Consider the following 25878-nt stretch of genomic DNA (forward strand, 5'->3'; position numbering starts at 1 on the left):
GCACTTTTTTGGCACATTCCACTGTGACAGAAGATTTGGCCATGAAAAGAGTTGCAGCGAAATTCATGCCAATGGCTTTGGCACGAAGCTGACGGTGGAGCAAAAGCGCCACCATGTTGAAGTCTCACAGGACATGTTGTAACATGCTCAGCTCTTCCACAATTCTGAAGATTCAGATGGCTTTCGGTGGCTTTTCAGTCGTGTGACTATCCGAGAAATTGTGGAACAGGTGGGCATGTCACAACATGTCCTGTGAGCTTTCAACACGGTGGCGCTTTGGCTCTGACGTCAGCTTCGTGCCAAAGCCATCGGCATGAATTTCGCTGCAACTCTTTTCATGGCCAAATCTTCTGTCACAGCGGAATGTGTCGAAAAAGTGCTGATGTCCACCTCTTCCACAATTTCTCGGATAATCACACAACGGTCCCACATCACCACAGCGTTCACTTTGGAAATGATCTGGTTGTTTCAGCATGTTGATGGCCAACATGGAGTGTGGCTCGCTCTCCACCGTTGTGCAGCCATCTTTAAACCAGTTGTACCGCTCCTTAATCTGTGTGATGCCCAGAGGATCGTCACCGAAAGCCGTCTGAATAATCCGAATGGTTTCCACCTGGCTGTCGCCCAGTTTCTGGCAAAATTTGATGCAGTCGCGCTGCTTCAGTCATTCTGCCATTTTCCTCACAAAGAAAAAACGACAAGCGACTCCACCCATCCTCACACAAAGGCTGCTTACAAGCAAATTATGCAATCGACAGGCGTGAAAAAAATTCACGCATGCGCACGAAGGTTCAAGGTTGGCTCATACAAGCACACGTGATTCAAATCCATCAGGTTTTTGAGAAAATAAAAAGGTCAGATACTTTTCTAACAGACCTCGTATGTAATCATCTGTAAGGTTTCTAACAGACCTCGTATGTAATCATCTGTAAGGTTTCTGTGCAACTTTTTGTTTGTCTCATTAAATTAAAAAAAATGTCAAATGTTGAATGCTTCCTGGATTGACAATAGACGAGATCTCGTGGGATCTTGCAGGAATTCAGTGGCAAGTTGAGAATTTTGACTTGAAAGTGAAACAGGAAATGTCAAATGTTGAACATTTCCTGGCATGGGTGGAGCAAGAGGGGAGGCCAGGGCGGCTATGAACTCCCTTAAAATCTGATTGAACACCCCAAGTGCCACCCCGGATGATTGACATGTCACGGCACTGCAAGTCTGGTTGTAATTGGTCACACATATTGACTGCTAGGTCCCTCCTGTACACTAGTTGGCGCTATGTATCTCAAAAAGTTCTAATCCACCTTCGTAGAAGAAAAAAATCTTTGAGCCAGATTTAAATCTGAACACGTCATCTGAACAGTGGACTCATAATGACACCAAAGTTATATTGGTGAGTAAACGGCCATATATTATGCCAGAAATGAGGTCCAGATTGTTAAAAGCAACTTTCCTTTAATTCGGGTTGACCCGGCACAACAGTAGAGGGCAAATGGCCCCACAATGTCTAACTGGCCCATAAGTGTGCTGTGACCATATGTCATGCAAGTGTGCCCCCTCCCCCTACCCACAGCATGTGGCATGCGAGTATGTCGCTCCCCCACCCCCCACCATGAACCAACATTGTCAGGTGCTGCTGAGGTGGCTGTAGTGCCATCATAGTGCAGCGCGCATCTGGACAGCTGTAATGTGGAGCTGGAATAGCTGACCTCTGTGTACTCACAACTCAACTCAAGGACATATGTCGTGTCATCAACATGAACCACAATCCACATGCACATGTGTGGGTGGCCTCTCATGCTCTCTTTATATGCTGATAATTATGTGCAGACAAGTACACATGGGGACCGGCCAGCCACGTCTGAGCATGCACGGTATGGCAACTTTCAAATGATCGCCAGCCAGCAACTTATTGGCAACTGGACATGATGGCTCAGTACACATGATGTGTTAAATTAAATTAAAATTGGGGGCGCCATGGCTTACTGATGCCGGACGGCCTTCACCGTACTGGGGAAGGTGCCGCATAGATAGAGCTCTACAGGGAGGGCAACATTAAGACTTTACAGCAGGCCACAGAGCAGGTGATTAGAGACCCTGCAAGGCTTATGACAAATGTGGGTGTGGAATCAATTAGCTTAGCGGGGAAATTAGTGCAGAAAATCCACTATGGTGATATTGCAGTTTATGTGACAGGAAGGGAAATTAATCCAGTTGAGACTGTTGTTTATTTATTTGGATCCCCAAATAAATAAGCTATTCTTCGTGGGCTCCACACAAGTCAACAAACAATATACAGAAATCAAAAATGCATTCAAAAACATATAAAATGAGAAATAATAAAAAAAAGGAAAAAAACATAAAATCAAAACAATCAAGTTCCAATTAAATCAATCATCACATCTCGTCAATTCACATACAAAAAAACCCCCATCTATAAATTATCAAAAGCCATACCCAGATTTCTTGTTATGTCCACAAATGTCGTTTTAGAAGTACCTTAAAAGAACATTAATTTGAAATGAGTTTGATGCATTACGTTAATGAATTCCATTCATTCATACCCCTAAATATGACAGTGTTTTTATGGCATTAGTCCTGGCTACAGGTTGTGTAAAGTTTCCCACCACAGCATGTCTGGTTATGTATGCATGATTTTCTGAACTGAAAGAGAAATTCCTAAACAAAATACACAGTAACTTAGTGACAATAATCTTTCTGGTAAAAATGATCAGTGAATATAAAAGTCTATCTTTAAATAACATCCAGTTTAAATTTTTATGCATTGTAATGATGTTAGTCCTATAACTGCAGTTGAGTGCTATACGAGCAGCCTTAATTTGAATAATCTGTAATTTATTTATCATTTCCCCAGAGGCATTTGACCAAACTGTTGGGCAATAATCCAGCTATACTAATAATAATGTTACGGGTTACAACCCTGGAACACTGGAACTGGACCCCAGAATGCAGATGCCAAAAACAAGGATGAGTTCGGTGCAGATCAAGGTGTTTATTTACAGAAGACAAGTGAAAACTGTCCCAAAAAAATCCAAAATACTTCTCTGACTAATAGAGGTGAAGTGAAAAAACACAGCAGAATCAAAAACTCAAAAAGCTTTCCAAAAGACAGAGACTAAAAAAACGTGATAACAAAGAACAACTGTCAAAACGTGACAGCGAGGAAGGCACTTTTATAAAACAGACCTTCAGTGAAGCTGGAACCAGTAGAATAGCAAAAGATCAGATGTGTGGCAAGGAGCTGCTTCTGTGGCAAGACGTGTGGCAAAAAACAATCGACCAGCACCAGCCCTGATCCAAGTGACGCTTAAATAACAAACAGAATTAATGACAACTATGACCAACACGTGCGGACGGAAACACAGGAGGCACGTGAGAAAAAACAAATCAATCAGTATTAAAAGATAACAAAATATTCTGACTGGGTGGAGAAAAGGAAACCCCAGTCCCCGTATGCAGCAGAACGAGTAAAAAAAATACGTCACAGACACACATTCTTACATACGCACAACAGAACACTGAATCACCCACGTACACCTTCATCCCTACTCAAGCAGGCAGGCAGGCACGCACACACACACACACACACACACACACGAATAACACATACACCGGCTTTACCGTCATGACAACAAATGCAGAACACTTAGAAGAAAGTGAGAGACATAGTCACTCACACACCTTCAACCAGAAACAGCATAATGGGAGAACACTTAAGACACAAAAGAGCATGGGGACCAGGGATGCATCCAACACAACCCCCAGAACCGAAACCAAACAAATAATGCTTTAATAGCATAATTCAAAGTTGTACAACTTAAAAACCATACATGTCTTCTCATAATCAATAAACCCCTGCCCATTTTTACAGAAATATCATTTCTATGTTTTTCCATGATAATTTTGAGTCTACCATTACACCCAGCAGCTTAGTCTCATGTACTTGATTTATTCTCATATTATTAATTTTAATGTTTAATACAGGATTTTTCAAAATAACACAACTGGAACCAATAATCATGCAGTTCGTCTTTACTGTGTTTAACATTAGCTTATTGGGTCAACAACCTTGTGCAATTCCATATTTAAAACAGCTTCCAAGTTATTGTGTGAGTGTGCTGATGTATAAATGGTTGAATCATCTGCATACATTACTACACTAACTTTATCAAAGATATATGGTAAATCATTCGTGGAAATTGTAAATAATAGTGGACCGAGGCAACTTCCTTGTGGCACACCACATACTACACTCCTGGTGCCAGAAAAGCTGCCATTAAAAACACTGTCTGAGTCCTGTTAGATAGATAACTATAAAACCAAGTAAGAGCTGAAAGCTCAAAACCATAACCAGCAGGTTTTTCCAATAACAACTCATGGTCAATGATATCAAAAGCAGCAGAGAAATCAAGAAACACAGTGCCAACTATATTCTTCTTATCAACCTCTCTGAGCCAATCGTCAGACATCTGAGTCAACGTTGTGGCAGTGAGTGACTCTTTCTATATGCATGCTGGAAGTCTGTGATTAAATTATTCAACAAAAAATAGTTACTAATTTGCTCATATATAATAGGCTCCATGATTTTTCCTAACACAGGTAGAATATTTATTGGTTAACTGTTTAAAGTTGAGAATGGAATTTTCTTATTTTTCAGTAGTGGAATAATTTTAGTCTGTTTCCATGCATGTGGACACTATTACAAGCAAAAGTGAGGTTTATTATATGAGCAATAACAGCAGCAATACAATCAGCTGCTAGTCTGAGAAGCCTATTGTCAAGACCGTCAACACCCGGGGGCTTGTCTTTACAGGATTTCAAATATTCCTTTACCTTATGTATACTTACTTCTTCAAATTTAAACCTGATGTTTTTATTGTTCATAATTTGATTTCTTATCAATAGATAGGATTTAACATGACTCAGATTAGGCATATTTTCTCTCAATTTATCTAGTTTGCTTATAATCAATATAATTAGCTATATCTACTGGCTTTGTTATGAATTTTTTATTTACCTCAAGAAAGGACTTAATTCTATTTTTCTTACCAGTCAATTGATTTAAAACATTCCATATCTTTTTGCTGTCAGTTCCTGCTTTCAGAACTCGATCCTCAAAAAACATTTTTTCTTTCTATTAAGTTTAGTGACAGAGTTCCTCATTTTACGATAAAGCTCCCAGTCAGATTTATTTCCTGTTACAATTGCCGTTTTTTCATCTGAGCTCTCATTTTAATAGAATCTTTAATTTCATCATCCAACCATGGTGTGACAATGTTCCTGACAGTAAACTTCCTCAATGGAGCATGAATTTCCACTAAAGGCATGAATAAACTATTAAATCTTGCAAGTGCAATTTTAGGATTATGAACAGATAACACCTCAGACCAATGAATAGCTTTCACATCATCAACAAATTTCACATCATTAAACATTTTATATTACCTCTTAAATACTACTGTGGGTCCAGGTCCACCTACCATTGTGGCTAATACAATTATGATCAGGTTATGATCACTACAGCCAATGGGTACAGAAATTGCTACATTTACTACACCGCTCAGGACAATTGGTAAAAATATGATCAATACATGCTGATACTCTGTTAACATCATTCTTAACGTGTATTCTTGTGGGTTTATTAATGACCTGAGTAACTCCACATGAAGCAGTGACAGTAAACAACTTATTTCTTAAACCTTTTGGCAAATCACCCATAAGGTACATATCATGATCCACAGCAGTATAGGTGTCCAACATTTCACAGATTGTGTCTAAATATTCACAATTAGCATTTGGTGGTCGATAACAACCCAGCAAAATCGACTTTCGGTGAGGTAAATTAATTTGCAGCCATAACGCTTCAATATTAAATTTCATCATATCATTTCTGATTTGTGTTGGTAAGTGATCTTGAATATAAAAAGCAACTCCAGCACCAAATCTATTTCTATCATTTCTGTCAATATTGTAGCCATCAATATATAACTCAATGTCATCAAACGAAGAATCCAGATTAGTTTCTTAAATAGCAAGTACATGTAGTTTGTATTTACGCAGCAGATTACTTACCACACCAGTTTTGTTCCTCAGACTATTAATGTTAATACTATGCACAATTCTGAACTCCCTCTTCAGTAATCCATGTTGTGATGTATCAGTCACATAAAAATAACAAACGCCTTTTTTATGACATCATAACCTTGAAGTTCAGAGATTACTTGGTAGTGCTGGAACAAGGACGGATGATAAGCTTATCATGTCTTGAGATAAGCAATATCACCTTTCACATGCAGCTTTCAGTTTTGGCATTAATTCTTTTCTTTTTAAACATACAGTGTCAGTATAATCTTCAGTAATAAATATCTTTGTACCTTTGAGATTCTTCGCACTCTGTAAAACTGCAGCCTTGTCCTTGAAATGCAGGAATTTGACAATAGGTCGCGGTCTGTCTCCAGAGACTCCTGTTTTACCAGTGCGATGTACACGTTCCACCTCCATCTCCCTCTGTAACTGCAGTTTCTGCTCAAAAATGTCTCTTACTTTTACCTTGGAATCCATCCAGGATTCACCAGGCGATTCAGGGATGCCTTCGATGACAATGTTATTTTGCCTAGATTGACCTTCTAGGTAATCCTCCTAGTAGCTTCCTCCTAGGAAGTCTCCTTTACAGAAGTCTCCCAACAAGAGATATCTGCCACTTTTCAATCCTTAAACAACTCTCACACGCGGGATGTCACTGGCTTAACAACGAACTTCCTGAAGACACACTCTGAAAGCTTTGTACCTTTGTTTCATCATCTGATCAATTTATGTATTAGACTGTCTGTGTTCCTTCCTGGAAAACTGCCCTGATCATTCCCATATTTAAATCAGACAGCCCTACATGCATTTCAAATTACAGACCAATAGCTATACTTTCAACAATATCAAAATTACTAGAACAAACTCTGTATAATCAACTTATCAGCTTCCTGGAGAAAAACCACCTGCTCAGTGACTTTCAGTATGGTTTTCGGTCCAAACGTTCCACTATGTCTGCTCTTCTACTGTTCATTGAACATATACGCTCTGCTTTAAACAAAGAACAGGTTACAGCTGTAGTTTTTATAGATTTCCGTAAAGCATTTGATATAGTAAATCATCTCATTTTACTAAGTAAACTTCAGTCCTTTAAGCTGTCCCAAAGTGTGCTTGACATGATTACATCCTATTTGAGTGGCAGGTCTCAAATAGTCAAAATTGGTCAAACTAAATCTCGTCCGCTTAAATATATAATATTGGTGTACCACAAGGGAGTACTCTTGGTCCATTACTGTTTCTTCTTTATATTAATGATCTTCCACTTATATGCAACTATTCTAACGTTTTATTGTATGCAGATGACACTGTACTCTTTTACTCCGACTCAAACCCCAATTTTGTAAATTCTAAATTGTCATCTGATCTCAAAACACTCCAAAATTGGCTAACGGATCACCACCTTAGTATTAGAATAGAATAGAATAGAATAATTCTTTATTGTCCACCGATGTGGAAAATTGTCTTCGGCTCACCAGCACAAAAAAGACAAAAAAAACAGTCATAAAACATTCATACAAACACACGAATAAAACAAAAATAAGATACATAAAATACATGGAAGTAAAGGAAGAAGTAGAATAAGACCTAGTAAGATACATAAAACGTACAGTAAGATCTAATAAAATCAAATAAAACAGAAGTAAAGCAGTTCAGGTTTAATTTGTGGAGTGGTCACTTTTTTAAGTTCATTATGGTGACGGCATTTGGTATAAAAGATTTTTTGAAAGAACCTTTGGCCAGAGGAGCTCTGTAGCGCCTCCCAGACTTCAAGAGGTCAAACTGACAGGACAGAGGATGAGAGCTGTCTGCCAGGACTCTCTCAGCTTTCCTCCTCATCCTGTCAGTGTAAATGTGGGCCAGAGTCTTCTGGGGTTTTCCCACAATTTTCCCCGCCATTTTTACAATTCTATTTAATTTGTCCTTACATTTACAACTCAAGTGACCAAACACAAAGATGAAATGTTAAAATACTCTGAATATGTGCAGAATACACAAGCTCTAAAATCTGCGGATTAACACCAAGACAACTCAATCTTCTAAGAAGACTGAGTCGCTGTGAACATTTCTTAAAGATAAAATCAGTGTTTTCAAAGAAGCTCAAGTGACTATCAAGAACTGTACCAAGATATTTAAAAGTTTCAACCGTTTCAACAAGCTGGCCATCGAGTGAAACTGGCTGCACTGTCAGTTCTTGCTTTGTGTGGAAAAACAAGCTCCTTTGTCTTAGACACATTGATTTCCAGCTGGCTGTCGAGACACCAAGCTTCAAGAGCCTTAATGTGAGCGAGATAGGAGGCTTCACCAGAGGAGTCACACTTCTGTAGCAGGCCGACTAGGGCCATGTCATCCGCGTATTTAATCAGTTTAAAGTTTGTGTCATTAACTGCAAATTCGTTTGTAAAAAGAGAGAAGAGCAGAGGTGAAAGAACGCTACCCTGTGGGCAGCCAGTGCTTATGATGAGCTCTCCTGACAGAATGTTGTTAGCACAAACTCTTTGAGGGCGACAAGACAGAAAGCCTCTGATCCAGAGCATCAGGCCCTTTTCAACATCTATCTCCTCTCCTCTCCTATTGTTTGCCTATATGGTCTCTCACCACAAATGATGTTCTTGATCCTGTGGCTCGACTGCACAACAGAGCTTTTAAAATTCACTGTCAACTTCCAGGTTGGACCCACCATTGTATAGCTCTGTCCAGATCAAATGCTCTGACTTTCAACAACTATATAAGCAGTATGGCTATTAGATTCTATTTTCAGTTAAAAAAAAACTTCAACCTGACACCAGCTCTGTTGGCTCTAGTACCAACTACAAACTCTCAAAGGAGCACCAGATCAACATCGGCGGAACAGCTCCAAGTCCCTTCTTATAAAAACACCTATGGACAAAGATCATTCTTCTACATCTATACTAAGGTGTGGAATGATATCCCACTGGGCACTAGAACTATCAGCTCAGAGATACTATTTAAAAAACTTAACAGAGACGATTTATTGAATAGTTATTCATGTAACCACTGATCTACCTTTCTCACTTGTCTGATTGTTTTATGAATGTGTGCTGTACATGTTAGGTTTATTGTCCACATGATTGAATGAAATGATTGTTTGTGTGTTGGTTTATGTGTAAAACAGGAACCTGCTGTAAAACAGTTTTTACTGAGTCAGGCCTGGGGTAATGTGCAATTGTGCTTTTAACCTTTTTCCTGTATAATAAATGAAATGAAATGAATCCTGCTTGTCAAAAATGACCTGTTAACTCTCACTCATTTTAACTATTTCATTTTCAGTGATCTTGAGATGTTCAGACTGTTTGGCTTGATTCATTTTAAGATCATCTACATCCTTCTGAGTGTATTGGATGCTGGCTTTCAGATCTTGAATTTCTTTAGTTAAAGCATCAAGTCTGGTGTTGGTTGAGTCCACGATAACTTGAACAAATTTATCAAAAATTTCCTGCTGCTGCTGTAACAGAGCAGTAAACATGTCTTTCTGTTGATGCAGCAATTCATTTACCTGAGTCAAAGACACATACAGTAGTGTTCAGAATAATAGTAGTGCTACGTGACTAAAAAGATTAATCCAGGTTTTGACTATATTTCTTATTGTTACGTGGGAAACAAGGTACCAGTAAATTCAGTAGATTCTCACAAATACAACAAGACCAAGCATTCATGATATGCACACTCTTAAGGCTAAGAAATTGGTCTATTAGTTTAAATAAAAAAATAAAAAAAGTAGAAAAGGGGGTGTTCACAATAACAGTAGTGTGGCATTCAGTCAGTGAGTTTGTCAATTTTGTGGAACAAGGTGTGAATCAGGCGTCCCCTATGTAAGGATGAAGCCAGCACCTGCTTTTCTCTTTGAAAGCCTGAGGAAAATGGGACGTTCAAGACATTGTTCAGAAGAAGAGCGTAGTTTGATTAAAAAGTTGATTGGAGAGGAGAAAACCTATACGCAGGTGCAAAAAATTATAGGCTGTTCATCTACAGTGATCTCCAATGCTTTAAAATGGACAAAAAACCAGAGACGCATGGAAGAAAACGGAAAACTTCCATCAAAATGGATAGAAGAATAACCAGAATGGCAAAGGCTCACCCACTGATCAGCTCCAGGATGATCAACGACACATCAACTGGCCTAAAGAGAAATAGAGGAATATTTTGTGGACTGATGAGAGTAAAATTGTTCTTTTTGGGTCCAAAGGCCGCAGACAGTTTGTGAGACGACCCCCAAACTCTGAATTCAAACCACAGTTCACAGTGAAGACAGTGAAGCATGGTGGTGCAAGCATCATGATATGGGCATGTTTCTCCTACGATGGTGTTGGGCCTATATATCGCATACCAGGTATCATGTATCAGTTTGGATATGTCAAAATACTTGAAGAGGTCATGTTGCCTTATGCTGAAGAGGACATGCCCTTGAAATGGGTGTTTCAACAAGACAATGACCCCAAGCACACTAGTAAACGAGCAAAATCTTGGTTCCAAACCAACAAAATTAATGTTTTGGAGTGGCCTGCCCAATCCCCGGATCTAAATCCAATTGAGAACTTGTGGGGTGACATCAAAAAAACTGTTTCTGAAGCAAAATTAAGAAATGTGAATGAATTGTGGAATGTTGTTAAAGAATCTTGGAGTGGAATAACAGCTGAAAGGTGCCACAAGTTGGTTGACTCCATGCCTCGCAGATGTGAAGAAATCATGAATAACTGCGGTTATACAACTAAACACTAGTTTAGTGATTCACAGGATTGCTACAAAAAACGTTTGAACATAATAGTTTTGAGTTTGTAGTGTCAACAGCAGATGCTACTATTATTGTGAACACCCCCTTTTCTACTTTTTTTTACTAATAGCCCAATTTCATAGCCTTAAGAGTGTGCATATCATGAATGCTTGGTCTTGTTGGATTTGTGAGAATTTACTGAATCTACTGGTACCTTGTTTCCCATGTAACAATAAGAAATATACTCAAAACCTGGATTAATCTTTTTAGTCACATAGCACTACTATTATTCTGAACACTCCTGTACATATGCTAATCTGGAACCACCCCTAAATCCAAACAGTCCACCTGTCAACCCCATTGAGGTCCTTAGTCTGGGTCTCATTAACATCAGATCACTGTCCTCAAAATCATTGCTGATTAATGATCTAATTATGGATCATCAATTAAATATGACTGGGTTATGTGAAACCTGGCTTAAACCTACAGCTATTCTCCCCTTAAATGAGGCCTGCCCACTGGCATACACATTTAGTCACGTCCCTCATAATGCGAAGTAAGGCGGGGGTGTTGCTCTTATTTATTAGTCTAGGTTTAGTTTATTAGCTGTTGGGGGTCACAAATATAATTTGTTTGAATGTGATTGTCCGCTCTGCCCACGATGCTACTTATTGCCAAGAATAGAAGAATAAAAATCAGCCGCATTGCTTTCCGTATATAGGCCCCCTGGCCAATACTCTTCTTTGATTAATTTGGTGCGTTCATCTCTAACTTGTCAACTAGTGCCCGATAACATTGATTATTGGTGACTTTAACATTCATATAACTCTGCAAATCATTTATGGAAATTGTGGATGCATTAGGATTTCAGCAATGCATTCACATTATTGGAAATACCCTGGATTTGGTTCTCGCACGTGACATTGCTGTCACAAATATTGACATCATGCCACTTTCATCGGTGGTCTCCGATCACTCACTTACTCGGTTTATAGTTTCACTGCCATGTTTAGTGGAACAACAACTTTATTTATTACTGCTGCGACGCATCAACTCCTTAATTACATCTGAAGTCGAAGCTAGACTGCCTGATATCTTGGCTTCACATTTGGAAAATGCCCAATCAGTAGACAGTCTTGTGATTACTTGCATGACCTCAAGCATAAGGCTAGAGGTCTAGAACGTGAATGGCTTAGTTAAAAATTAGAAGTATTCCACCTTGCGTGGCGCTATCTTAGACTATAAGCATGCACTACTGGCTACAAAGTGGGCCTATTAATCTTGATTTGATCAACAAAAGGAAGCATAACTCAACGTTCTTGTTCAACATGGTGACAACACTTATTCATGGACAACCACCTATAAGTTGCTCTTCTTTTACAGCATAAGATTTCTTGGATTACTTCAAGAAGAAAATAAATATTACGTTAAATATATCCCAGCATGCCGTAACCCAGCCGCTACACCCTGCTATTGAAGTTGGTGCCATCACTGAGGTATTACCTAGATTTATAGAATTTGATAGTATCTCGAATTTGATAGTATCTCACTCGGTGTGCTGATGAAACGCATAATGTCTACAAAAAGCACAACCTGCTTGTTTGATCCTATACCAACAAAACTGTTTAACAGTTTTGTTGGTATAGGCCCAGCACAGTATAGGCCCACTCTTGGGCCAACTGTGCTGGAAATTATTAATCTCTCATTAGCCTTTGGATCTGTTCCTAAGTGTTTCAAATCTGCAGTGATTAAACCATTACTTAAGAAATCTAATCTTGACCCTAGTGTATTGAAAAACTATAGGCCAATATCAAATCTATTATTTTGCTCTAAAATTCTGGAAAAGGTGGTTTCACGGCAACTCATGGACCACTTTACTGAGAAGAATCTTTTTTTAGCCACTACAGGCTGCTTTTAGAAAATATCATTCCACAGAGACAGCTCTCACTAAAGCGATGAATGATCTTCTGCTTGCAATGGTTTCGGACACCACTACGGTTCTGGTGCTGTTAGAGCATAGTGGTGCATTTGATACTGTGGATCATCATATTCTACTCGATAGGCTGGAGAATTATTTTGGGATTACTGGGAATGCCCTTGCATGGTTGACATCATGCCTGACAAGTCGTTCTCACTGTCTTTGGTACAATAGCACTACCTCTAACCTTAGTGATAGGAAATTTCAGTCCCCAGAAGCTGAAGTTTTTTTTGTCATGCTAATGCTCCCCGGACGTATTTACTGAAAATAAAGTGTGAAGGACCTAAATGAGATGGTAAAGACTTTTTCCAGGCATGTGCGACGCAAATAAAGAAAATGCTTTAAATGGCTGGGAGTTAAGAGGTCCATAGTTGGGGGGTCTGGGGGTTGAAGCCCACCAGAAGCTGAAGGTTTTTAGCCATGGTAATGCTCTCCAGAACCATTTATTGAAAAAAACCATCTGAAGGACCTAAATGATATGGTGAGATGCTCATTCACGTCCGCGACATACATATTAATTTAAAATCACTTTGTATTTTGGAGATGTTAAAACTTTGAGTAATAAAGGCAACTTATACGCACACATACAAGTTTAAAAAGAACAGATATTGACAAGAGACAATAGTGGTGCAGGTTTGCTTTGCTATAAACAAGGGAAAGAAAATGACAAAAATAAAATCTGCTTCCTTCACCAGATATAAGTAAAATGCTTCAGAAGCAAACACCCAGCAGCTCAATTTATTTATCAATTTCAACATTACACACGATGACCTTAATACACAGAGCTGCTGTGTGACTTTGGTTGGCACAGTGAGACACAAATGGCAACAAACACTGAAACATTAATAATCAACCGTTTAAAAGTTAAAAGATTTTAACTTTTTACTGAAGTTAAAATCTTTGTTTCAAACAGCATCCCTTCCAAAGTCAAGTAATTAACAGTCTGAATTAGTTCCACACTGTAAATGATGAAGCGCAAAAAACTGTTAATTTCTTCCAAACCCAAATTTAGAACTGAGAATTAAACAGAGTACCATGATGCCATAGTTCATAAAAAGTGTCAAAGTCGTCTGTGACACATCAGCCAAGCGTCTTTGGAGCTTTGAGTTGAACACACAAGCTTGGAGAAACAAAACACAGCATGAATCAAGGCAAAAAAACAAGGCAAAAACAAAACTGAGAAAACTTCAACACCATTTCTACTAGAGCCTGACCGATACTGATTTTTTTGCTTGGCTGGTATACTTATATTAAGAAGTAAAAGCAAATTTACTACTGACGTATCCACTGATGTAGTAAAAAACATGGTAGTGATTCCTATCATGTTGTTATTAGACCCTAATAACAAAGAAATGTAATTGAGGCTTGATGTTTTACAGTTTAAACATGAACCTTATTTACAAGCATAAACATAACCAACAACCAACCTACATACGTCATGTTGCCTTCACTCTGACTGGTGTTGCATCACTCAAAATTTACATAACACAGACTTATCGATCCTGGCCGTGCTGAACTGGTGGAACAGCACCACTTGTCGCTGGAAAATATCCACTCTGATTGAAAATGACACCTGGTTGCTTGGCCTGTCTCTTGTTGCTAATTTGACCAAGGGGTGATGTAGGTCCCAGCCATGCTTGACAGTAGTGTAAACAATGAAGTCAGTGTCCTCTGTTGGGCAAACTATGTAATGGCACCATTTCCAACAATCAAAGTGTTTTCCACATATTTACTTAGTTAAAAAAAAAAAAAAGCTTCCACATCAGCAGTAATAATACCAATACCAGTATGCATGTTGGTGAAAAGCTCCCTTCGTACAATATTATTGGCTGACCAATATATCGGTCAGGCTCTAGTTTCTACTTACAGTTTCTCACCTCACCGTCTCATATACACCACTGACTTTAAATTAGCAGATTTTGTTCTTCATCTTAATATGACCAGGAAATGTATAATTTACTTACTGACATCAGTACTGAAGCATGAAAAGCCTGTCAATGAGATAAATACTGCTCACTGGGAGAAAAAAAAAAAAACCCTTGTTACATTTCCTGTTGCATGCTGGGAAGCACACTTCCCTACAGCTCTTTCGTTTCTTCCTGATGATTAGCAGATGCAGTATCTTGCATATATGGACAGTAGGATTGCTGAATTTCTGACTCTGCTGCACACTGATCACCTTCACCTGCAGATAACAGTTGTTTACTGGACACGTTCTTGACATTTTCTGCTCCTCCTCTTCCTCGGCTGTATTTGTGGGTACTGGTGTGTGCAGCTTTAGGTGAAGCTTCCACCTGAAGGTTCTTGTGGCCGTCACTCCGCGGTGCAGCATCTGTTTTGGAAGAGCTCTTCGATGACTGATGAGTCAGCCAGTGTGGAGATATCACCCAGGTCACGTTCGCCACAGGCGATTTTGCGAAGCACTCGTCTCATGATCTTACCTAAAAAGTGAACAGAGGCCATTCCTCCATTAAGTTATAAATTATTTCATAACTAGAAAACATCCTCTTGAAGCAATCTGTAATGTTGTAGTGACTTTTTTTTATGTTAAGCATTTCATCACAGCCCCATTCTCTGTGTGTGGCCTCCGTCTTCATGGTTTAGCGTTTTTCCTTCTTCTTCTCTTTAATGCTTCCGATGGTGGATAGCAGCCCTTGCAACTGACAGAGAAATTTCAATAGCACTTGTAGCAATGCCATACCCACTTAGCAGGTGGGTGTGGCTCAAACACCTTAACTTCAGTGTAAGGAAGGATGGATAAAAATCTAGCACATGGCCACTTCATGGCTATATCAGGTCTTTAATGTGTTCTTTTGCTGGAGCAGAATGATGACAAAGCAACTCAAACCAAAGAAATTGATGCACAAGTTTGAATTTCTGTAGGGTTTTCTGAAATCTTTGCAGAACCAGCTTTGATGTATGCTAGGGGTTAATGTTCTGTTGGAACACCTGGTTGTGTCTAACTTTCAACAATCTACCGATGGTTTGATGTTTTGCTGAAGAATTCTCAGTCCTCCTCCTGCATTATTCATACACTGGTTACGCTGATGTTAAAGCAAGACACTACCACCATGTTTAACATTTGGTGCAGTGTTCTTGGGGTTAAATTCCTCACCTTTACGTCTCCAAAGATACCTCTGTCTATTGTGGCCAAACAACTCAATCAGGAAACGTTCCTCCCGAAAGGTTCGTCTTTATCACGTGTTCATGTGCAATCTCAAAGCGCATGCTGCGTGCAGGCTGAGAGAGAGCGAGAGAGCTCTAGGGCACAGTGAAAGAAAAGTGAAACTTCTCAAAGAGAAAGAGAAACTGTTTTCTGTACAGCAAAAGTGTGTCAATTTCTTTTCCAGTACTGAAAGCAGTACTGTTAATGTTGGAGCTCATCAGTACTCCAGTGTTTAATAATTGGGCCTAGTAGTCAACAATCATCATGAACAGGATGTTAAGAGGCCTCGGCAAGACAACAGATATTTTGGATCTCTAAGCATCACAGAATTAATCATCTAAGTGAATGTACAGTACTGTGCAAATGTTTTGGCACATTTAATGCATCATAAAAGTGTTAAAATTATGAAAACTTGCTAAATATTAATGAAGAAATGAAATGTGAGATGAATTTAAACTTTGACAATCTGTATCAAAATTGGGTTCTATTTATGTGTATTTTTTTTTTTTAGACAAAAGTCGCAACAGAGTATAAGTCAGAATTTAAAATATGAGTAATTGCGTCTTACAGTCATTTTAATATTGCATGATCATTTGCAACTATGTTTATGTAGTATTCTACTGGCCAACAACATTATGGAGAGAGAGAGAGAGAGAGAGAGAGAGAGAGAGAGAGAGAGAGAGAGCGCTCATGTTCACTTTTGTTGGAACTGATTTTGTGTGGACATAAAAATTTAAAAAGGGATGGGGGAGGGGCATCAAATGTGACTTTTATTATAACTGGCATGACTAATACTTTTGTACAGTACTGTCTGTAATAAAAAGAAAGGATAAAATACCAAAAAAAAACCTGTCCACCTGTCAAAGTAAAGTTACAGCAGGTTAGCTTGGAATAACAGACCCATTCATTTCACAAATAAATTTGCTGGTTCCCCTCCCATTCACCGTTTTCCTCTCTTCCAAAACAGGGCAGAACAGATCACAGCTGTTTATCTCATATGGATCAGACTTTAGGCAGTGACTCACTGAGGACTGGCAAAGAGCCGGAGGGTGGGTGGTGGGCGCCGCTGTTGCAGACAGATTATTTGGGACGGCTCTGGCTTTTGTTTTACATAAATTACCTGGACAATATCAAGTCTGCACCTTTTCATGCCGGAAGCAAATTGCTGTTTGTGGACGAAAAGCGAGCACTCGCCCTGAGAAGAAAAACAGCCGATTGGCTGCTGGAAGAAGCAGCACCGCCCTTCAGTGAATGAGGCCATGTCCACATGGAAATGCATACAATCTTTTTACTCTGTCATTTTCAAAAACTGTTCCAGAAACATGACACCGTTTCAAGAAATATCTGCGTCAGGGTTGGGCGGCGCTGGGCGGCTGTTGGGGTCAAATTGGTTGTGCCACCCAGCACAGAATTTCTGAAAAATGAACTGAAATGTTGCTGAAAATGTACCAATTCGATCATATTTCAAGCTTACAGAGTCATACATTTGCAATTTTAAACCAAAAATGAAAGTAATAAGAAATATATTTGTCATGTTCTTCATATCAAATGCAAACAGTAGCGATCAGAGTCAGCCCGTTCTGTGGCCACAGAGCTGTGAACGGAGCAGCTGGAAACAGCGTCTCTGCTCTGAGCTGGAGAAAATAAAAGCTGCTATGAAAAACTGACATTAAACCAGGTCAGTTTTTAATGCAGTGCTGCCTGAGGGATCGAAGGTCACGGGATTCAGTATTGGTTTTCAGCCTTGCCGCTTACGTGTATAAAGTTCTCCAGATTCTCTGAATCTTCTGATTATATTATGGACTGTAGATGATGGAATCCCTAAATTCTTTGCAATTCAACATTGAGAAAAATTGTTCTTAAACTGTTGGACTATTTTTTTTCATGCAGTTGTTCACAAAGTGGTGATCCTCACCCCATCTTTGCTTGTGAACGGCTGAGCCTTTTGGGGATGCTCCTTTTATACCCAATCATGACACTCACCTGTTTCCAATTAACCTGTTCACCTGTGGAATGTTCCAAACAGGTGTTCTTTGAGCATTCATCAACTTTCCCAGTCTTTTGTTGCCACTGTCCCAGCTTTTTTTGAACTGTGTTGCAGGCATCCATTTCAAAATGAGCAAATATTTGCACAAAAACAACAAAGTTTATCCATTTAAACATTAAATATGTTGTCTTTGTGGTGTATTCAATTGAATATAGGTTGAAGAGGATTTGCAAATCACTGTATTCTTTTTTTATTTACATTCCACACAACGTCCCAACACTGGAATTGGGGTTGTACTTTTTTTTTTTTTTTTTTTAACAGTAGCTCTAAAAAAAATTCCTTTATATTAGAACCGTGTATTTTCTGTGTATCCTATCTGATGCAAACACACACAAACGGATGACAGGGAAAAATAACTGATTATATCATTTGACAAGTTGAGTTTTTCTTGTTTTGTTGCTTTCCACATACAATGTATCTGATGACGACAAAATCTGCAGTCCATATGTGGTAAAGTTTAGTTCTATCAACATTTTTAAATATAGCCTGAAACTCCCCCCCCCCCAACACTCAGCTGACAACAATTGTTGATGGTAGGAATTATTTTATTGTTTAATGTTTTATGTCATCAATTTCGTTTCTGGGTTTGCTGTCTAATACAAGCTAAAATTATCCAAACTACGACTTTGGAGTTTGGAAATCAATCAATCAATCAATCAATCAATCAATCAATCAATCAATCAATCTATCTATCTATCTATCTATCTATCTATCTATCTATCTATCTATCTATCTATCTATCTATCTATCTATCTATCTATCTATCTATCTATCTATCTATCTATCTATCTATCTATCTATCTATCTATCTATCTATCTATCTATCTATCTATCTATCTATCTATCTATCTATCTATCTATCTATCTATCTATCTATCTATCTATCTATCTATCTATCTATCTATCTATCTATCTATCTATCTATCTATCTATCTATCTATCTATCTATCTATCTATCTATCTATCTATCTATCTATCTATCTATCTATCTATCTATCTATCTATCTATCTATCTATCTATCTATCTATCTATCTATCTATCTATCTATCTATCTATCTATCTATCTATCTATCTATCTATCTATCTATCTATCTATCTATCTATCTATCTATCTATCTATCTATCTATCTATCTATCTATCTATCTATCTATCTATCTATCTATCTATCTATCTATCTATCTATCTATCTATCTATCTATCTATCTATCTATCTATCTATCTATCTATCTATCTATCTATCTATCTATCTATCTATCTATCTATCTATCTATCTATCTATCTATCTATCTATCTATCTATCTATCTATCTATCTATCTATCTATCTATCTATCTATCTATCTATCTATCTATCTATCTATCTATCTATCTATCTATCTATCTATCTATCTATCTATCTATCTATCTATCTATCTATCTATCTATCTATCTATCTATCTATCTATCTATCTATCTATCTATCTATCTATCTATCTATCTATCTATCTATCTATCTATCTATCTATCTATCTATCTATCTATCTATCTATCTATCTATCTATCTATCTATCTATCTATCTATCTATCTATCTATCTATCTATCTATCTATCTATCTATCTATCTATCTATCTATCTATCTATCTATCTATCTATCTATCTATCTATCTATCTATCTATCTATCTATCTATCTATCTATCTATCTATCTATCTATCTATCTAAGTGAGATAGAGTATCTCGTCAATAGTTTTACATCCTCATTGAAGACAACTTTGGATGCTGTAGCTCCTCTGAAAAAGAGAGCTTTAAATCAGAAGTGCCTGACTCTGTGGTATAACTCACAAACTCGCAGCTTAAAGCAGATAACCCGTAAGTTGGAGAGGAAATGGCGTCTCACTAATTTAGAAGATCTTCACTTAGCCTGGAAAAAGAGTCTGTTGCTCTATAAAAAAGCCCTCTGTAAAGCTAGGACATCTTACTACTCATCACTAATTGAAGAAAATAAGAACAACCCCAGGTTTCTTTTCAGCACTGTAGCCAGGCTGACAAAGAGTCAGAGCTCTATTGAGCCGAGTATTCCTTTAACTTTAACTAGTAATGACTTCATGACTTTCTTTGCTAATAAAATTTTAACTATTAGAGAAAAAAAATTACTCATAACCATCCCAAAGACATATCGTTATCTTTGGCTGCTTTCAGTGATGCCTGTATTTGGTTAGACTTTTTCTCTCCGATTGTTCTGTCTGAGTTGTTTTCATTAGTTACTTCATCCAAACCATCAACATGTCTATTAGACCCCATTCCTACCAGGCTGCTCAAGGAAGCCCTACCATTATTTAATGCTTTGATCTTAAATATGATCAATCTATCTTTATTAGTTGGTTATGTACCACAGGCTTTTAAGGTGGCAGTAATTAAACCATTACTTAAAAAGCCATCACTTGACCCAGCTATCTTAGCTAATTATAGGCCAATCTCCAACCTTCCTTTTCTCTCAAAAATTCTTGAAAGGGTAGTTGTAAAACAGCTAACTGATCATCTGCAGAGGAATGGTCTATTTGAAGAGTTTCAGTCAGGTTTTAGAATTCATCATAGTACAGAAAAAGCATTAGTGAAGGTTACAAATGATCTTCTTATGGCCTCAGACAGTGGACTCATCTCTGTGCTTGTTCTGTTAGACCTCAGTGCTGCTTTTGATACTGTTGACCATAAAATTTTATTACAGAGATTAGAGCATGCCATAGGTATTAAAGGCACTGCGCTGCGGTGGTTTGATTCATATTTATCTAATAGATTACAATTTGTTCATGTAAATGGGGAATCTTCTTCACAGACTAAGGATAATTATGGAGTTCCACAAGGTTCTGTGCTAGGACCAATTTTATTCACTTTATACACGCTTCCCTTAGGCAGTATTATTAGACGGCATTGCTTAAATTTTCATTGTTATGCAGATGATACCCAGCTTTATCTATCCATGAAGCCAGAGGACACACACCAATTAGCTAAACTGCAGGATTGTCTTACAGACATAAAGACATGGATGACCTCTAATTTCCTGCTTTTAAACTCAGATAAAACTGAAGTTATTGTACTTGGCCCCACAAATCTTAGAAACATGGTGTCTAACCAGATCCTTACTCTGGATGGCATTACCCTGACCGCTAGTAATACTGTGAGAAATCTTGGAGTCATTTTTTTTCAGGATGTCATTCAAAGCGCGTATTAAACAAATATGTAGGACTGCTTTTTTGCATTTACGCAATATCTCTAAAATTAGAAAGGTCTTGTCTCAGAGTGATGCTGAAAAACTAATTCATGCATTTATTTCCTCTAGGCTGGACTATTGTAATACATTATTATCAGGCTGTCCTAAAAGTTCCCTGAAAAGCCTTCAGTTAATTCAAAATGCTGCAGCTAGAGTACTAACGGGGACTAGAAGGAGAGAGCATATCTCACCCATATTGGCCTCTCTTCATTGGCTTCCTGTTAATTCTAGAATAGAATTTAAAATTCTTCTTCTTACTTATAAGGTTTTGAATAATCAGGTCCCATCTTATCTTAGGGACCTCTTAGTACCATATCACCCCAATAGAGCGCTTCGCTCTCAGACTGCAGGCTTACTTGTAGTTCCTAGGGTTTGTAAGAGTAGAATGGGAGGCAGAGCCTTCAGCTTTCAGGCTCCTCTCCTGTGGAACCAGCTCCCAATTCAGATCAGGGAGACAGACACCCTCTCTACTTTTAAGATTAGGCTTAAAACTTTCCTTTTTGCTAAAGCTTCTAGTTAGGGCTGGATCAGGTGACCCTGAACCATCCTTTAGTTATGCTGCTATAGACTTAGACTGCTGGGGGATTCCCATGATGCACTGAGTGTTTCTTTCTCCTTTTGCTCTGTATGCACCACTCTGCATTTAATCATTAGTGATTGATCTCTGCTCCCCTCCACAGCATGTCTTTTTCCTGGTTCTCTCCCTCAGCCCCAACCAGTCCCAGCAGAAGACTGCCCCTCCCTGAGCCTGGTTCTGCTGGAGGTTTCTTCCTGTTAAAAGGGAGTTTTTCCTTCCCACCGTCGCCAAGTGCTTGCTCACAGGGGGTCGTTTTGACCGTTGGGGTTTTTACGTAATTATTGTATGGCCTTGCCTTACAATATAAAGCGCCTTGGGGCAACTGTTTGTTGTGATTTGGTCCTCTCCAACTTACGGGTTATCTGCTTTAAGCTGTGAGTTTGTGAGTTATACCACAGAGTCAGGCACTTCTGATTTAAAGCTCTCTTTTTCAGAGGAGCTACAGCATCCAAAGTTGTCTTCAATGAGGATGTAAAACTATTGACAAGATACTCTATCTCACTTACAGAGTTTAGGTAGCTACTCTGCACTGTGTTGGTATATGGCATTAGAGAACATAAAGAAGGAATCATATCCTTAAACCTAGTTACAGTGCTTTCTGAAAGACTTCTAGTGTAATGAAACTTATTCCCCACTGCTGGGTAGTCCATCAGAGTAAATGTAAATATTAAGGGAATACTGTTAAGTCTTCAATTTCCATACCATAAGTCAGAACAAGATCTAAGATATGATTAAAGTGGTGGGTGGACTCATTTACATTTTGAGCAAAGCCAATTGAGTCTAATAATAGATTAAATGCAGTGTTGAGGCTGTCATTCTCAGCATCTGTGTGGATGTTAAAATCGCCCACTATAATTATCTTATCTGAGCTAAGCACTAAGTCAGACAAAAGGTCTGAAAATTCACAGAGAAACTCACAGTAACGACCAGGTGGATGATAGATAATAACAAATAAAACTGGTTTTTGGGACTTCCAATTTGGATGGACAAGACTAAGAGTCAAGCTTTCAAATGAATTAAAGCTCTGTCTGGGTTTTTGATTAATTAATAAGCTGGAATGGAAGATTGCTGCTAATTCTCCGCCTCGGCCCGTGCTACGAGCAGTTTCTCCTGGAACCAGCGCTCATTTTTTTGCACAGGATAGAGCTGTGCATCTACTGCAAAACATTTAACAGGTAGGGTCTCAAATCTTTGATTTCAGACTTCATAAATGTTTGTGATTGTAAAGATTTGTTCACCACACCTGCAAAAATAGGTTAGCGGTCTAAAATTTATCAGACCAAAATTTATCGGAAGATAATTAGTCCACTGGTGGTTTTCGAAGGTATCTGAAAAGCTAATCCAATAATGAAAACATTAGCTTTGATAATTATCGGTTAGTGGATTAGCGGAACTGTGCCCACCACTGTGAACATGTCAATAATTTTCTCAGTAAATATGTTTCTAAAGGTGCTACTGATATCAGACTCAGACTCACTTTATTGTCACTCGACCCTTACAGGCAGAACGAAATGCAGTTTCTCCAGGTCTTGGTATAATTAACTGGGACAATTTAACCTAACCTTTGTACAACCCCTGGCAATAATTATGGAATCACCGGCCTTGGAGGATGTGCATTCAGTTGTTTAATTTTGTAGAAAAAAAGCAGATCACAGACATGACACAAAACTAAAGTCATTTCAAATGGCAACTTTCTGGCTTTAAGAAACACTATAAGAAATCAGGAAAAATAATTGTGGCAGTCAGTAACAGTTACTTTTTTAGACCAAGCAGAGGGAAAAAAATATGGACTCACTCAATTCTGAGGAATAAATTATGGAATCACCCTGTAAATTTTCATCCCCAAAACTAACACCTGCATCAAATCAGATCTGCTCGTTAGTCTGCATCTAAAAAGGAGTGATCACACCTTGGAGAGCTGTTGCACCAAGTGGACTGACATGAATCATGGCTCCAACACGAGAGATGTCAATTGAAACAAAGGAGAGGATTATCAAACTCTTAAAAGAGGGTAAATCATCACGCAATGTTGCAAAAGATGTTGGTTGTTCACAGTCAGCTGTGTCTAAACTCTGGACCAAATACAAACAACATGGGAAGGTTGTTAAAGGCAAACATACTGGTAGACCAAGGAAGACATCAAAGCGTCAAGACAGAAAACTTAAAGCAATATGTCTCAAAAATTGGAAATGCACAACAAAACAAATGAGGAACGAATGGGAGGAAACTGGAGTCAACGTCTGTAACGAACTGTAAGAAACCGCCTAAAGGAAATGGGATTTACATACAGAAAAGCTAAATGAAAGCCATCATTAACACCTAAACAGAAAAAAACAAGGTTACAATGGGCTAAGGAAAAGCAATCATGGACTGTGGATGACTGGATGAAAGTCATATTCAGTGATGAATTTCGAATCTGCATTGGGCAAGATGATGATGCTGGAACTTTTGTTTGGTGCCGTTCCAATGAGATTTATAAAGATGACTGCCTGAAGAGAACATGTAAATTTCCACAGTCATTGATGATATGGGGCTGCATGTCAGGTAAAGGCACTGGGGAGATGGCTGTCATTACATCATCAATAAATGCACAAGTTTACGTTGATGTTTTGGACACTTTTCTTATCCCATCAACTGAAAGGATGTTTGGGGATGATGAAATCATTTTTCAAGATGATAATGCATCTTGCCATAGAGCACAAACTCTGAAAACATTCCTTGCAAAAAGACACATGGGGTCAATGTCATGGGCTGCAAATAGTCCAGATCTTAATCCAATTGAAAATCTTTGGTGGAAGTTGAAGAAAATGGTCCATGACAAGGCTCCAACCTGCAAAGCAGAATTGAGTGATTCCATATTTTTTTCCCTCTGCTTGGTCTAAAAAAGTAACTGTTACTGACTGCCATCATTTTTGCCAGGGGTTGTAAATTTTGCAATGTACAATATGCACACCCCTGTGGCCAAATGTTCACCAGCTATCAGTAACAACCCCAATAATCTACGTGAAAAAGTACTAACACATGAAGAAAGGGAGGTGCAGAAAGACACAGAAAGATCTCATGATAGGTAAAAGCAAAGAGCTCTATCAAGATCTTCACAACCTTATTGTTGCAAAACATACTGATGGCATTGGTTACAGAAGGATTTCTAAACTTCTGAATGTCACAGCGTCTCTCCGTCTGAAAACCTCAGATTGTCAACTTGGAAGACGCTGCCACTCAGGGAGGAAAAAAAAAAAAGGAGACTCAAGGGCACAGACTCTTAGGTACAGATATGGGTCAAAGGTGCAGGTAGCCGCTGCAGAGAGGTTAAAAAGCAGCATGCAGCTCTGGAACCGCTGGTTGCCGACCTATGCTCTCTCTCTGAATACCCCAACTCCAACTGACCTCCACAACTCTCTCAACAGACCTCTAACAGCAGTGAACTGAACCGTCACAGCAGTGGTGCCAAACTCTTCTCAAGAACCAGGTGGATACAGGTCTTCATTCCTACCAATTGCAGCTGATTTGACTGAACTTTAGTCAGTGTTGTTAATCTGTGAAATCAGGCGGTCATTTCAATAAAAACCAGGATACTCTCACACAGTTCCGGAACACGTGTGAGACGAATGCTTCACAATAAGATTAAGAGTGCAGTTCTAAATATGCCAGAGCTGCAAACTGGAATGAGACAAGTCTTTGAAGAAAGAAAAAAAAACTCCCCCCAAACCCAAAGCACAATTACAGCTGAAATAGCAATCTGTGTAATTTCAGTTCCACTTCTTCTAATAAATTTTACCAGATCTGGTCTTGGGGAGTCCTGGTGCATTCTGGATGTAGTCTGGTGTCGCAATGGCACCGATCTTCTCCCTCACTGTGGACACACAAAGAATACATCAGAACCAGATTTAGCTTCATGCCACTGCCCGTGGCTTCTATTCACATGTAGCATTTTAAAAACAGCAAATTCTAAAATATTTTGGGTGCTGGATGTTGAAATAAATTTAATGTAAACTAGAGACATTAAAAAATTACATAAAAAAAAAATTCCAT

At 38.5% G+C, this 25878-nt stretch overlaps 1 protein-coding gene across 1 annotated transcript in view; it reads right to left on the reverse strand.

Moving 5' to 3' along the window:
• Positions 1–14903: 14903 nt before the first annotated feature.
• LOC117513132 (acetyl-coenzyme A synthetase, cytoplasmic-like) overlaps positions 14904–25878 on the reverse strand; it is a gene marked incomplete at its 5' end in the record, with an annotated part of 31220 nt that continues 20245 nt past the window's right edge. Inside the window, 2 exon segments of the mRNA XM_034173466.1 lie at positions 14904–15250; positions 25625–25699. Of these exon segments, the coding sequence (XP_034029357.1) occupies positions 15123–15250; positions 25625–25699 (203 nt within the window).

The sequence above is a fragment of the Thalassophryne amazonica genome, chromosome 6, assembly GCF_902500255.1.
Source record: "Thalassophryne amazonica chromosome 6, fThaAma1.1, whole genome shotgun sequence".
Classification (NCBI taxonomy): domain Eukaryota; kingdom Metazoa; phylum Chordata; class Actinopteri; order Batrachoidiformes; family Batrachoididae; genus Thalassophryne; species Thalassophryne amazonica.